This window comes from Artibeus jamaicensis, unplaced genomic scaffold (genome assembly GCF_021234435.1).
Source record: "Artibeus jamaicensis isolate MK-2021 breed Jamaican fruit bat unplaced genomic scaffold, CSHL_Jam_final contig_482, whole genome shotgun sequence".
Classification (NCBI taxonomy): Eukaryota; Metazoa; Chordata; class Mammalia; order Chiroptera; family Phyllostomidae; genus Artibeus; species Artibeus jamaicensis.
In genome coordinates this window covers 14,318,010-14,332,519 of record NW_026521857.1, presented here as the reverse complement: position 1 = coordinate 14,332,519, position 14,510 = coordinate 14,318,010, and the positions used below count along the sequence as shown (strand labels likewise).

The following is a 14,510-nucleotide window of genomic DNA, read 5'->3' as shown; positions in this document are numbered from 1 at the left end:
TGAATGAGGGTTCCTTTATCTCCACAACTTCTCCAACACTTGTTATTACTTGTGTTGTTGATAACAGCCTTTCTAACAGGTGTGAGGTGGTACTTCATTGTAGTTTTGATTTGCACTACCCTAATATCTAGTGTAGTTGAACATCTTTCCATTTATCTGTTGGCCATTTGTGAGTCTTTCTGGTAGAAGTGTCTGTTCGGATCCTCTGCACATTTTTTTAAATGGATTTTTTGTTGTTGTTGAGTTGTATGAGTTCTTTATATATTTTGGATAACCCTTAATCAGAAGTGTCATTTGCAAATGTCTTCTCCCATTTGGTTGGCTACCTTTTTGTTTTACTGATGGTTTCTTTTGCTGCGCAGAAGCTTCTTGGTTTGATACAGTCCCGTTCATTTATTTTTGCTTTTACTTCCGTTGCCTTTGATGTCAAATTTATAAAATCCTCTATAAGATCAACTTCTATAAGTTTAGTACCTGTTTTTCTTCTATGTAATTTATTGTTTCAGGCCTCGTGTTTAGCTCTTTGATCCATTTTGAGTTAATTTTTATATATGGTGACAAATTGCAGTCTAGTTTTATTCTTTTGCATGAGGCTTTCCAATTTTCTTAGCATCATTTATTGAAGAACTTTCTTTTCTGCATTGTATGTTTTCGGTTCCTTTGTCAAAAATTATTTCCCTGTGCACATGTGGGTTCTTAATTTTCTTCCATTGTTCTGTGTCTGTTTTCTGCCAGTATCATGCTGTTTTTGATTACTGTTGTTATCATTTGAAGTCAAGGAGAGTGATTCCTTCGGTTTTGTTCTATTTTTCAGGATTGTTTTTGGCTGTTCTGGGTCCTTTGTGATTCCATACATATCTGAGGATTTTTTGTTCTGTTTCTTTTAAGAATGCCATTAGGACTTTGATGGGGATCGCATTAAATCTGTATCTTGCTTTGGGTAGTATGACCATTTTAACTATGTTGTTTCTTCCAATCAGTGAACACAAAATACATTTCCATTTCTTTGTGTCTTCTTCACTTTATTAAATAATGCCTTGTAATTTTCAGTATATAGGTCCTCACATCCTTTGTTAAGTTTATCCCTAGATGTTTCATTATATTTTTGTTGCAATTACAATTTTTTTCTTTTATTTCTCTGAAATTGTATTGTTTATATATGGGAATGCAGTGGATTTTCGTACATTTATTTTGTATCCTGCAACTTTACTGTATGTGTTTATTGTTTCTTATAGTTTTTTGGTTGGTAAGGTTTTTTGTATAAAGAATCATGTCACCTGAAAAAGTGATAATTTTACTTGTTCATTACAAATTTGGATGCATTTTATTTCTTTCTCTTGCCTGATTGCTTTGGCCAGGACTTCCAGGACTATGCTAAATAACAGTGGTGAGAGTGAGCATTCTTATTTTGTTCCTGATCTTAGAGGAAAATTTTTCAGTTTTTCACCATTGATTATGATATTAGTTGAGGGTTTGTCATATGTAGCCTTTATTTTGTTGAGGTATTTCTATACCCAGTTTATCTAGTGTTTGAATCATAAATGATGTTTATCTTGTCAAATGCTTTTCTGCATTTATTGATATGATCATATGATTTTATCTTGTATTTTGTTAATATGGTGTATGTCACTGATTGATTTACATGTATTGAACCATCCTGTGCCCCTAGAATGAACCCCACATGATTGTGATGTATTATCCTTTTAATGTATTATTGTATTTGATTTGCTAATATTTTGTTTAGGATTTTTGCATCTGTATTCATGAGAGATATCAGTGTATAGTTTTCTGTGTGTTTTCCTTGCCAATTTTGGGTTCAGGGTAATGTTCGCCTCATAAAATATGTTAGGAAGAATTGCCTCTTGAATTTATTGGAAGAATTTGAGAAGGATAAGTATTAAATCTTGACTGTTTTATAGAATTTACTAGTGAAGCCATCTGGTCCTGGACTTTTACTTTTGGGGATGTTTTTCATGATTGTTTCAATTTTCTTGCTGTTGGTTGGTCTATTTAAATGTTCCAGTTCTTTGTGATTCATTCTAGGAAGGTTATATATTTCTAAGAACTTGTCCATTTCTTCTAGGTTATTGAATTAGATGGCATATAGTCTTTCATAGCATTCATATATGAACCTTTGTATTTCTGTGGTGTCCATTGTAACTTCTCATTCATTTCAGATTTTGAGTCTTTTGTCTCTTCTTTAGTGAGTCTAGCCAGAGATTTGTCAATTTTATTAATCTTTTCAAAGAACCAGCTGTCGCATAAATTTTTTGTATTGTGTTTTTGTTCTCTATGTTATTTAATTAATTCTGCTCTAATTTATTATCTCATTTCTTCTGTTGACTTGGGCTGCACTTGTATTTTTTTATTCTTTAAGAGGTATTGTTAAGTTATTTGGCATTTTTCTTGTTTCTTTTTTCTTTGAGGGTATTATTCTCACTTTTCTATTGAGGTAATACAGGTGCAGAAAAGTGAAATAACTTACCCAGTATTACAGTTAATAAAGGGCAAAGCCAGGTGGTCTTTTAAAAATTTTTTAATATATTTTACTGATTATGCTGTTACAGTTGTCTTATTTTTTTTCTCCAGTTTATGTCCCTCTGCCCTGCATCGCCCCTCCCACTAGCATTCCCCCACCCTAGTTCATGTCTGTGAATCATACATATAAGTTCTTTGGCTTCTGCATTTCCAGTGCTGTTCTTAACTTCTCCCAGTCTGTTGTATAACTACCATTTATGCTTCTTATTCCCTGTACCTTATCCCCCATGCTCCCCACTCCACCTTCCCTTTGATAACCCTCCATGTGATCTCCATTTCTGTGATTCTGTTCTTGTCCTAGTTGTTTGCTTAGTTTGTTTTTGTTTTTAGGTTCAGTTGTTAATAATTGTGAGTTTGTTGTCATTTTACTATTAATATTTTTTATCTTCTTTTTCTTGGATAAGTCCCTTTAACATTTCATATAATAAGGGCTTGGTGATGATGAAGTCCTTGAACTTGACCTTATCTGGGAAGCATTTTATCTGCCCTTCCATTCTAAATGATAGCTTTTCTGGATAGAGCAATCTTGTATGTAGGTCCTTTTCTTTCATGACTTTGAATACTTCTTCCCAGCCCCTTCTTGCCTATAAGGTTTCTTTTGAGAAATCAGCTGACAGTCTGATGGGAACTCTTTTATAGGTATCTGTCTCCTTTTCTCTTGCTGCTTTTAAGATTCTCTCCTTTATTTTTGAAAATATTTTTATTGATTATGCTATTATAATTTTCCCGAATTTTTTCACTCTTATCCTCCCTTCACCCTGTACCCCCAACTCTCCAGCCTTCACTGCACTCAGCCTTGATGGGTTGGGGGAGGTGAGCTGGGAGAGGCTGCTTGCTGTGTTTGTGGCTTTGTTCTCCTCCCAGTAATAGCAACTGCCAGACCTCAACAACTCACCTCTGTATCTCCACGCGTCATTGAGATTAGCTGCAGTGTGCGTGTGCCACTTAAAGAAAAATGCTTTGCCTCTCCAGTTCTCAGGCCTACAGATAATGTGCTCTGCAGCTTGAAGCTCACTGCTCCAGCTTCTTCTGGGGCCTGCTGCTCACTCTGGAGGTGAGGGGATGTGACCAAACTCCATGATTTGTTTTTCTGCCTCACAGTGGTGGCCACCAGACAACTGTGACTGTATCTCTGCGCTTGATATCCACTCTGGTCATTGGGTTCAGCTGCTGCTCGTACCAACCACTCAGGCAGGAATGCTCAGTGTATCTCTGCTCCTTCGGGTCTCAGGAGATACAGGTGGCAACTTCTCCTGAGACCCACAGTGAGCTCTGGGCTGCATCTATGGCACCCACCTTCAGGTGTTTTAATGCGCAGTTATCTCAGCCATGTTTGTGTTAAGTAGGAAATCCTTTGGTGAATCATAGCTGTTGAACTTGTAACTTCAAGGGGAGAGACCAAGGGAATCTCTCACACCACCATTCTTCTGATGTCACCCGGTTTTATTTTGAAGTTTTAAGTTTAAATAGCATCAGCATATAAATGGTAGTTAAAGCCATAGTGCTGTATTAAATCAAGAGAATTAGTGGAGGTAGATAAAGAAGTCCAAAAACCAAGCCTAATTTATAAAGCTAAATTGCTTTTAGTATTCAAGAAGCTAAGGACCTGATAAAGCTAACTGAGAAGTAAAGTGGTAAAAGTAAAGGAGTAAAGTAAAGGAAAAAAATTAGGAGAATATAATATTCCATAAGCCAACTGAAGAATGCGCTTTAAGTAGGAAAGTGAGATCAGCAATATCAAATGTTGCTAAATAAAGTGAAGACTCGTAATGGATGTCATATTTGGTACTATGACAGCTGTTGATGTCTTTATAGGAATGACTTCAGATAGTGGGAATAAAAGCCTAAATAGAGTGCAATCAGGAGAGAATGGGAGAAGAAATGGAAATACCAAGAATAAACAACTGTTTTGGTATAGAGTAAAGTAGAGAGATACGTTGTCAAGGGAGAATTTTTTGTTTTGTTTTTTTAGGGTAAGAGATAAACCAGCATTTTATGTATTACAGTGTCCCTCCCCTATCACAGGAGTTACATTCCAGAGACCCTGTGATAGGTGAAAATCTACAAAGTAGTGGCGTTATATTTATTTTATTATTTATACATATTTTAAGGTTATAAACCCTTCCCACACTCCTATAAACCTTTCCCACTCTTTTATTAACCTTTCCCACACTCTTATAAACACTTTATATGCTCTTAAACACTTTCTACACTCTTAAACCTACATAATTTTAACAACATATAAAATTCTATGTGGGTACTCATCAGTGAAGTATACAGTTGTCCCTTGCTATATCACGGTCCATTTATTGCAGCTTCACTGTATCGTGGGTTTTACTGTAGTAGAAATGATCCAGTAGATGGGAAGCTGATAATTCAAGACAGAGAGTGGAAGGAATAAATTTCTTAAGGTAGGATGAAGGAGAAATGATCCAATAGAGAAGCACAGTTGGCCTTGAATAAAAGGTCAGTCCACTGCAGTGGGAAAGAAGGTAGACTGCATGGGTCCAGAAACTCAGGAAGAGGAAGATTTGGTGGGAAGGGAAGAATTTCTTCATTGATCGCTTTTATTTTCTTAATGAAATAAGAAATGTTATTATCTATGGCAGGGTGAGGTTTTGGAGGTTTGAGAACAGGGAAGATAGATGAAATAGTTATCTTGGAGAGTAGGAAAATACAAATGTCCAGAGAAGTCTAGTAAAATTGCCTGGCAGGTAGTTTCGTTATATGGAATAGCCCTGAAAAGTACATGACATCTGACATCTTTTTGTTCCTGTGTGTTATGTGCCAGCTACAGGATGTCTCTTTCTCCCCATCATAGTGACAACCAAAAAATACTCTTATAAATTTCCAGAATGTTCTTTAGGGAAGAGTACTGCTGCTCCCTTTAAGACTTCTGCTGTATATCAATGGCCCTTAGGGTCATTGGTGTGCAAGAGTCTATTTTTGGTAAAATAGAACTTAATTTATAGTATATAGGATAAATTTGATAAGCACAGTGACAGATTATGATCATTATAATACATGGCATTTACTGTATGCTGGGCACTATTATAAATGCTCTAAAGAAATCAACTCATTTAATCTTTATCAACAACCCTGCGATATGTACCATTATCCTAATAGTACCAAATAGTTCTGTTATAGTGGGCACTGTTATTATGCCCATTATATAGATGAGAAAACTGAGTCTCTGTCCTTAACCACTGTTGATATCCTATTTATATAGTTGCATTTATATTTTCTTCAGTATTGTCTAATTAAATAGCTCGGTCTTGCAACTGCTTAGTCAATTAAGAGAGTATGACTTAAAAAGTTACTATACAACTGATAGAATGATTTCTCATCATATAGGCCATTGGAATAGAGAGATGATTTGAATATTTCAAGCTATTTTTTCCTATTTTGTTATCACAGAAGCTCAGTGAAAATTAAAATGTGCAAATACTGTAGCCAGTTCTTAAGAAAATCCAGCCAAAGTTAAATTCTATACACATATGGTTTTATTGCTAGTAATACTCTACTGAGTTTTAAATTTGCATTAACCATGGTCAGTACTCATAACTTTAAGCTCACATGGGACTCTCATAGTTCATGAGCCTCAAATGCATTGCCTGTATTGACTTAATTTTGTATTGGATAAAAGGGACTTGCTCTTTGGGTTGCTCAGAACTCAATTTATTGCTCCTTCAAGACCCATGGTAGAACTTATGCATGACAAATGCTTATCTGTGGGTTTTACTTAATTCCCTGGTAGTCATTACTTGTATATTATACCTTAATCTTAAGGGAAAGGTAACAAAGACATCTCATTGCTTTTTCTGTATGGCCTCCATTTCTTTTTCTTTTCTAGTTTCACTTTTTTTTTTCTTTAAATCCTCATGGAGGATATGTCTGTTCATTTTTTTAGAGCGAGAGGAAGAGCAGGAGAGAAAAATATCAATGCAAGAAAGAAACATTCATTGGTTGCCTCCCATATGTGCCCTGACCAGGATAGAACCTGAAACCTTTTGGTGTGTGGGGTGATGCTCCAACCAACTGAGCCACCTGGCCAGGGCCACTGTTGGGTTTTATTGTAATGGAAGGTGAGAAAATTCAGGGTGAAGATTGCTACTGTTGAAATTTTGACTTGCTGTGGTTTTACTATTCATGGTCATTTACATATACATTGTATTAGTGAACGTGTATTGCTCTGTAAATTTTACATGAGATATCTTAAATTGGGTTGTAAAACCATTATCTATAGCAGGAGTGTCTAACATTTTGGTGTCTCCAGGCCACACTGGAAGAAGAGTTGTCTTGAGCTATACATTAAATACATTGTGACATATAATCACAAAAAAATCACATAATGTTTTAAGTAAATTTACAATTTTGTGTTGGGCCTCATTCATAGACTTCCTGCACTACGTGTAGCCTGTGGGCCACAGGTTGGACACAGGCTAGTCCTGGTCCTCAGCTTATTCACCCACTACTAAAGTATAACATTACATTGGTGTCTGATTCATAAGAAGAATTTTTAAATTCTTTTAAGCCCAGGAAACTATTGTTTAAATGAAATGTTATAAAGAAATCCAAATATGTCAGTCAGATGCAAAGGTAATCTATTTGATTGAGAGAGGATTGTGTCTGATCTTTATCCAGTTACTTGCTCACCCTGTTTCATGGCTGCTTATGCACACTCCAGGGCAGCCCTGGATTAACCTTTCAGGAAAATAAACACAAGCTTAGGACCCCAAGGGAAGTGGAGCACCACAGTTTTTTTTTTGCCCTAGCTATCATGCCTTTAACTCTTTAACTGCCACACCTAACTAGAGTAGAATTGATGTGGACCCCAGCTCATGGGGTCCACCACTTTATGGATGAGATAGAGAAATTCACACAGACTCCTGAGTCGGGTGGAGGAAAAGGGACAGCATAGCTTTTCTCTCAAGGGTAGAAAAAGCCTCGGCCCTTGACTGGCCTTTATTGGGTTTCTTGGCACATTACATGGTGGTCCTCATTTGCTAGGCACAGGTTTGCTTCGGGTGGTTTCCTTTTACAGAAAACAAAGGAGACAATGCTGCTAGTCACATCACAGAAAAAGGATATTTGCAAATGCAAAGGGAAAAATGGGTGAACTGGTTACACTCATCCTTGGAAGGTTTAGCATGGATTTTAGGAAGTTACTTTGTAGTAAATATTTTCTGCCTCAATTCAAGGTGAGGGAATTTTAGCAAAAGCAAGTTTCGTAGCAGTCTAGGTACAGAGCAGGCCTGATTCCCCATGGGAGAAACCTATCTGTGAGTGTGGGTTCTGTGCATCTCTGAGTGGGAGCTGGGCCCCCACCACACAGAATGGTCTCCTATATAGAATATTTTGTAATTACATTTACCTGCCATGTTCCAATTTAATTTGATTTGTTAAAAAATTTTTTTCTTCAGTATTGTGAATGTAAAGGTTAAAAGTTTGGTTTGAGGTATCTTCAGGTATTACATTTGTTTCTGACTCATCATATGAGTTTCAATTCTTTTTTTTTTTAACTATTTATTTTTTTATTGATTATGCTGTTACAGTTGTTCTATTCCCCCTTTATTCCCCTCCACCCTACCCCCCATCCCCACCATCACCCCCCCCTTTAGTTTATGACCCCCCTTTAGTGTCTCAAGTCCTTTAGATTCTATATTTCCCATGCTATTCTTGCCCCCCATCTATTTTCTATCTACTGTCTATGCTACTTATTTTCTGTACCTTCTCCCCCCTTCTCCTCCTCCCACTCCCCTGTTGCTAACCCTCCTTGAGATCTTCATTTCTATGTTTCCACTCCTGATCTAGCTGTCCTTTTAGTTTGCTTTCGTTTTAGGTGTGGTTGTTAATAACTGTGAGTTTGTTGTCCTTTCACTGTTCATGTTTCTTTAACTTCTTTTTCTTAGATAAGTCCCTTTAACATTTCGTATAATAAGGGCTTGGTGATGATGAACTCCTTGAATTTGATCTTATCTGAGAAGCACCTTATCTGTCCTTCCATTTTAAATGAAAGCTTTGCTGGATAGAGCAATCTTGGTTGTAGGTCTTTAGATTTCATGACTTGGAATACCTCTTTCCAGCCCCTTCTTGCCTGTAAGGTCTCTTTTGAGAAATCTGCTGACAGTCTGATGGGGACTCCTTTGTAGGTGACTGTCCCCTTAGCTCTTGCTGCTTCTAGGATTCTCTCCTTCATTTGAATCTTGGCTAATGTAATTATGATGTGCCTTGGTGTGTTCCTTCTTGGGTCCAACTTCTTTGGTACTCTCTGAGCTTCCTGGATTTCCTGGAAGTCTATTTCCTTTGCCAGATTGGGGAAATTCTCCTTTATTATTTGTTCAAAGAAGTTTTCCACTGGTGGCTGTGCCTTTCCCCCTTCTGGTACCCCTATAATTCGGATGTTGGAGCGTTTAAAGATGTCCTGGAGGTTCCTAAGACTCTCCTCATTTCTTTGAATTCTTGCTTCTTGACTCTTTTCTGTTTGGCCATTATTTGCTTTCTTCTGGTCCACTCCATTGATTTGAGTCCCAGTTTCCTTTTCATTGCTATTGGTGTCCTGTGCAATTCCATTCATTTCAATGAGTTTCGCCTTCATATATTTGTCTAATTTGTCCGTATAATCAACCAGTTCTGTGAGGATCCTGATCACCAATTTTTTAAACTGTGCGTCTGTGAGTTTTGCTATTTCTTCATCGCTTAGATTTATTTCTGGGGCTCTGAGATCCTCCTGCGCCATTCTTGGTCTGTTCGGGCCCTTTAAGTGTGAGAAGCGGCGGCTTGGATTCCCAGGTCGCTGGGTTGTGACGCTGTATGTGGGGGCGTGGCCAGAGCGGGGAAATGGCGACCCCCTCTGCCGCTTCTCACAGCTGGGTGCGGAGGAGCAGTGCCTTAGGTGGTTCACCTGGGCCGGGCCACTCAGAGTCGCTGGGTTATGACGCTGTATGTGGAGGTGGGGTCAGAGCAGGGAAATGGCGCGCCCTCCACTGCCGCTTGCCGTGGGGACCTGCCGGCCTGGTCCAACCGCCCACTTCCTCGCCTGTCCACCCTCGCACAAATGCGCGACCTCAGTCAACACGCAGCCCCGGCCCGGCTGTCTCCCCCGAGGTCGCTCGCCTGGTTGCTCGCTGGGTCGCTCACTAGGTCTGACCCTGCGTCTGGATTCCGCGGGCCTGAGTGTGTCTGGCCGAGTCCTCCTGTGCAACCCTGCTCCGCCAGCCGCTGGTTTCGCCCCTTACCGGTCAGGCTGAAGAATTTGTTGTTAACGGACTTCCGAAAAGTTCAATTTTCCGTGTTCTGGCTGTGTTTTCTGTTGCTAATATTTAGTTTTCTCTAATCTTGGTTGTGGGAGAAGGCACGGCACATCCACCTATGCCTCCATCTTGGCGGAAGTCTCTGAGTTTCAATTCTGTAGAAAGTAAAACCAGCTGGCCGAAGCTAGAGAGCATTTAACTCATCAGCCGATTTGTGTAAAGGACCCTTAAACTCATTATTGTAAGAAATGGAAGGGCCAGGGGCCTGTTGAGCTGTGCTTAGGGCATCAGTTGGACCTAATCAAATCCTGCTTCAGAGAGTGCAGTCTTAAAAATCCACTGGTCCAGAACATAGAAATTGGTGTGTGAAAAGTGCTTAATAAGTGTTATTTTTTTTGGTTGCAGCCCAAATACTAAATTTCCTAACAGTTAACTATGTTGTCAACTTCATTCACAATAAAGCTTCTAACACAGCTGTATTCTGCTTTCAGACTGAAAAAGCTTCAGAATTAATCAAATATTACACATACAATTTTGAAGTATTTCAAGACATTCACAAGCTTCATTTTAGATTAGAGCAGTGAATTTCAACCTTTCTCATCTCATGACACACATAAACTAATTACTAAAATTCTACAGCACACCAAAAAAATATGTGTATTTTTGTCAATCTGACAAAAAATAGATATAATTTTTATTCATTCACAATGAACAGCTATTGTTGTGTTGGCTGTTGTCATTTTTTAATTTGACAATTCAAGGAAAAAGAGGTCAGTGGCCCTGACTAAATAGTCAGGTATTGCATGTTTTAAAACTTCTCACAGCACACCCCTGTGCCTGCCACAATACACTGAATGAAACTCTCTGGATTAAAGCAGTGGAAATGTTGTGAATACTGATTGAATAGCAAATTCATAGTTTGTTAGAGTGTTGTGAGAAGCAGTATTTACATTCATCTTATTTCTAAAAGGAAAATTAATTTACAAAATATGGTCTGTATACCATGCAATAAAATGAAAAATAAGAATTGGGAAAATCAGCTATGGGGGTGGGGGGAGATAGAAGAAACTTAAGATAAAGCAGGAATGCAGGTAATAAATACTTAGAGATTTCATAACGTTTTCAGGTTTTTGGCCCAAGGTCCAAGGTATGATGAGAGTATTTGACTTGCATTTTTAGTCTTCTGAGTTTTTCCCCTCTATTTTTCTACTTCTTTATGTGGTGCTTCTTCTTTGTGCAAACATTTTTTCTCATTTTTTTCCTTTCCTGCTCTATTTTTCTTCTTTCTTTTCCATTGAGTTTTTTCCATGTAGTCTTCCGTCTATCTTTCTTAAACCCTTATTTGAATTAGGTGACACCAATAGCTAAATATCTTACATTTATTATGTCTCCCTTTTTGTTTTTAAAATCAATTTAATTTAACATTGCACTCCTTCCTCACCCCCACCATAATTATTTGTTTCTTACATTCATGTGGCCTATTATTGACTTTTTCGAAATCACATATTTCAGTTAACTTAGAATTCCCCACCCTTGCCTTAAATTATGCTCCTGATTTGTTATAGTAGACTTTTAATACTAAATCAATGTAAGAATATTTTAAGTATTAACTTAATATTTTTCATTATTCCAGGGAGAAAAATTATAATTAAAAGAAGATGTTGATGTAACGAAAAATGGGATTTTTGGTACTGTGCTGCGTTTTCTTCTTATATGTAGCTCATACTTCATAGATGCTCTTATTTTACTGCTTTTGAATAAATTTTATATTTCAGTACTTTCATTGTTGTTCCATTACACTTGTCCCTATTTTTCCTCCATTACTCTCCCCTGCCATACTCACCCCCTATTTCAATAATTTAAAGATAAAGTTCTTTCTTCTAAAGCTTATTTATACTTTTTCTGAAAATTAATTTACGTTTTTCATTATTTTTGGTTTAAATTTGCTGCTTCCCTTATCTTTGCTTTTTTATATAAAAATTATTGTTAAAATATACAAGTACATTGAGTCATTTATATTTTTAATCAAACTACCATAATATGTTTATTTTTCTAGTAATACTTCATTTTTTAAATAAACCTTGAATTTAGAAGTCATTCTGCCACATGATCATAATTGTACTAATAATGACAGGCTTCTGTTAAGTGTTTACCATTTATCAGGCACTATTCTAGATATTTTATATTTGTTAACTTATTTAATCCACATAACAATCATGTGAAGTAGCTACAATCATTATTCCTGTTTTACTGGCGAAATTGTGTAACAAGTGTGTGCTGCAAAGAAATTGATGTGTTGTAAGCATCAAGACAGGGACTTAGAGTTAGTGACTCCATTTACACATGGTTAGCTTAAGGCAGAATAAAAACAATGCAGCAAAATTAAGATGAAATTTAAACATTTGAATTTACAGATTTCTCTAAAGTTTAGACTTGCTGTCTTTAAATCACATTTAATTTGCAAGTGAATATAAATGATCTTTAAAAAATAATAGTTAATCATTTCTACAGTAATAGTTAATCATTAAAGCCATTAATATGTTGACCCAGTGATTCCAATTCCAGGAATATACCTGAAGAACAGAACACCGATTCAAAAGAATGTGTGCACCCCTGTGCTCACTGCAGTGTGATTTACAAGAGCCAAGATTTGGAAGCAGCCCAAGTGCCCACCACTAGATGAGTGGACAAAAAAAGCTATGGTGCATACACACAATGAAATACTACTTGGCTATAAAAAACAATGAAATCTTACCTTTCGTGACAGTATGGGAGGACCTGGATAGTATGATGCTAAATGAAATCAGCCAGTCAGAGAAAGACAGATACCATATGATTTCACTCATGTGTGGACTCTAATGAACAAAATAAACTAACAAACAAAATTAAAAAACAAAAAGCTAAAACTATAAAGATTCTAGAAGAAATATAGGAGAATCACTTTATGACCTTAAAGTAGGTAGAGATTTCTTATGGCCCAGAAAGCACTAATATAAGAGAAAAAGTTAATAATCTAGACTTGAACAAAATTTAAAACAACTCTCAAAATTCATCATTAAGAAAATGAAAGATACAAGCAGAGCAAGAGCTATAAATACATAGGACAGAAAACTTAACTCACGGGAAATAAAAAGTAAAAAGACAAACATCTCAATTTAAAAATAGGTATAAAACTTAAATAGAGACTTAACAGAATAGTATATGTGATTGGTTACATGCTCATTTTAAAGCGTTGAACATTTTTAGTCACCAGGGAAATTAAAAAGCAGCATGGGGTACCCTTTAGAATAGCTAATATTAAAATGACCGACAACACCAAATTATGCAGAGCATCTGGAGTCACTTTGAAAAAATTTTTTGGCAGTTCCTTTTAATATTGTACATACATTTACTATGTGATCCAGCAATGGCACTCCTGTGTATTTATTCAAAAGAAATGAAAATGTATGTATACCAAAAGACTTTACATTAATGTTCATATTACCTTTTTCATTCATAGCCCAAAACTAAAAAAAAAGTCAGTAGTCTATCAGTAGAAGAATGAATAAGCAACTTGATACATATATTTATATATCATAAAAAGAATAAACTGTTATATACAATAACATGGATAAAGCTCAAAAATACACTGAATGAAAAAGCTATACACAAAAATAAATACTATGTGACTCAATTTATATAACTTTTAAGAACAGACATACAACCAAAATATGATAATACAATTCAGAACAGTGGTTGTCTTTGTGGGTGGAGAATTGAATGGAAAAGAACAGGAGCAAACTTTCTGTGATAATAGAAATGCTCTATTTTAAGTTGTTTACTACACAGGTATTTACATTTGTCAAAACTTACTGAATTATATACTTACAATAGCTGAGTTTCACTATTCAAAAATCTGTGTCAATAGTAAAAATTTATATATTTAACAATAAGAAATGGGCTTTGAGCTCACACAGATCTGGGTTTAATCTTGGTTTCTCCACTTTTATAAGAATGCGCCTTTATTGAATAACTGAACTTCAGTCTCCTTAAATGTAAAATAGAACAGTAGCTATCTCAGACATTTATGCCGAGGATAAAGTTAGGCGATGCATATGAAATGGCAGTACACTGCCTGAATAGCATAAGGACTCAATAGACAATAACTGCTGCCATGGAGGCAGTATAGTGAGTCAAGAATGTGGGCCCTGGAACCAGATTACCTCTGGATCAGTTCAGGGCCTGGCTTTGCCACAAATTCACTGTGTCATTTTGGGCAAGTTACTAAACAGAATAATGTTACCTACCTAAAATAGTTACTATGATTATTAAACACATCAGTACACTTAGAGCACTTTGAATACTATCTGGCACACAGTAGGTGATTGCTGAATACTTTTTTTTTCTTATTCAGCCTAGATATTGTGAAGGCCTAGCACTTCAAATCACTTTTTTTTTTGCCATTACCCTAAAATTTTTACTCCTTTAGTTTCAGGGGAAAACTGTACCGAACTCATTAAATGTCCATTTTTTTCCCTCTATGTTTAAGTTGTTATATATCATTACAGAAAAGATACAGTTATGCTGGGGTAAAGACTACTAATTTTTTTACCACAGTCAGTTTTCTCCTTTTCGTATAATTACAGAGTTTTAGCTGGGCCCATGGCCTGACACTGTTTTTCCTGGCCTCTCCAGTGATTAAGTTCTCACCAGAAAAATACAAGTGGAAATGATGTATAC

At 36.5% G+C, this 14,510-nt stretch overlaps 1 protein-coding gene across 3 annotated transcripts in view; it reads left to right on the top strand.

The window, feature by feature from the left end:
- The window catches only part of CCDC18 (coiled-coil domain containing 18), a 126,720-nt gene extending 115,092 nt beyond the window's left edge, over positions 1-11,628 (top strand). For all 3 annotated transcript variants that reach the window (XM_037162041.2, XM_037162042.2, XM_053668272.1), the window contains one exon: positions 11,425-11,628. In XM_037162041.2, coding sequence (XP_037017936.2) covers positions 11,425-11,439 — 15 coding nt within the window. In that variant the 3' untranslated portion in view covers positions 11,440-11,628. The remainder of the gene's footprint in view (positions 1-11,424) is intronic.
- The last annotated feature ends 2,882 nt before the right edge of the window (positions 11,629-14,510 follow it).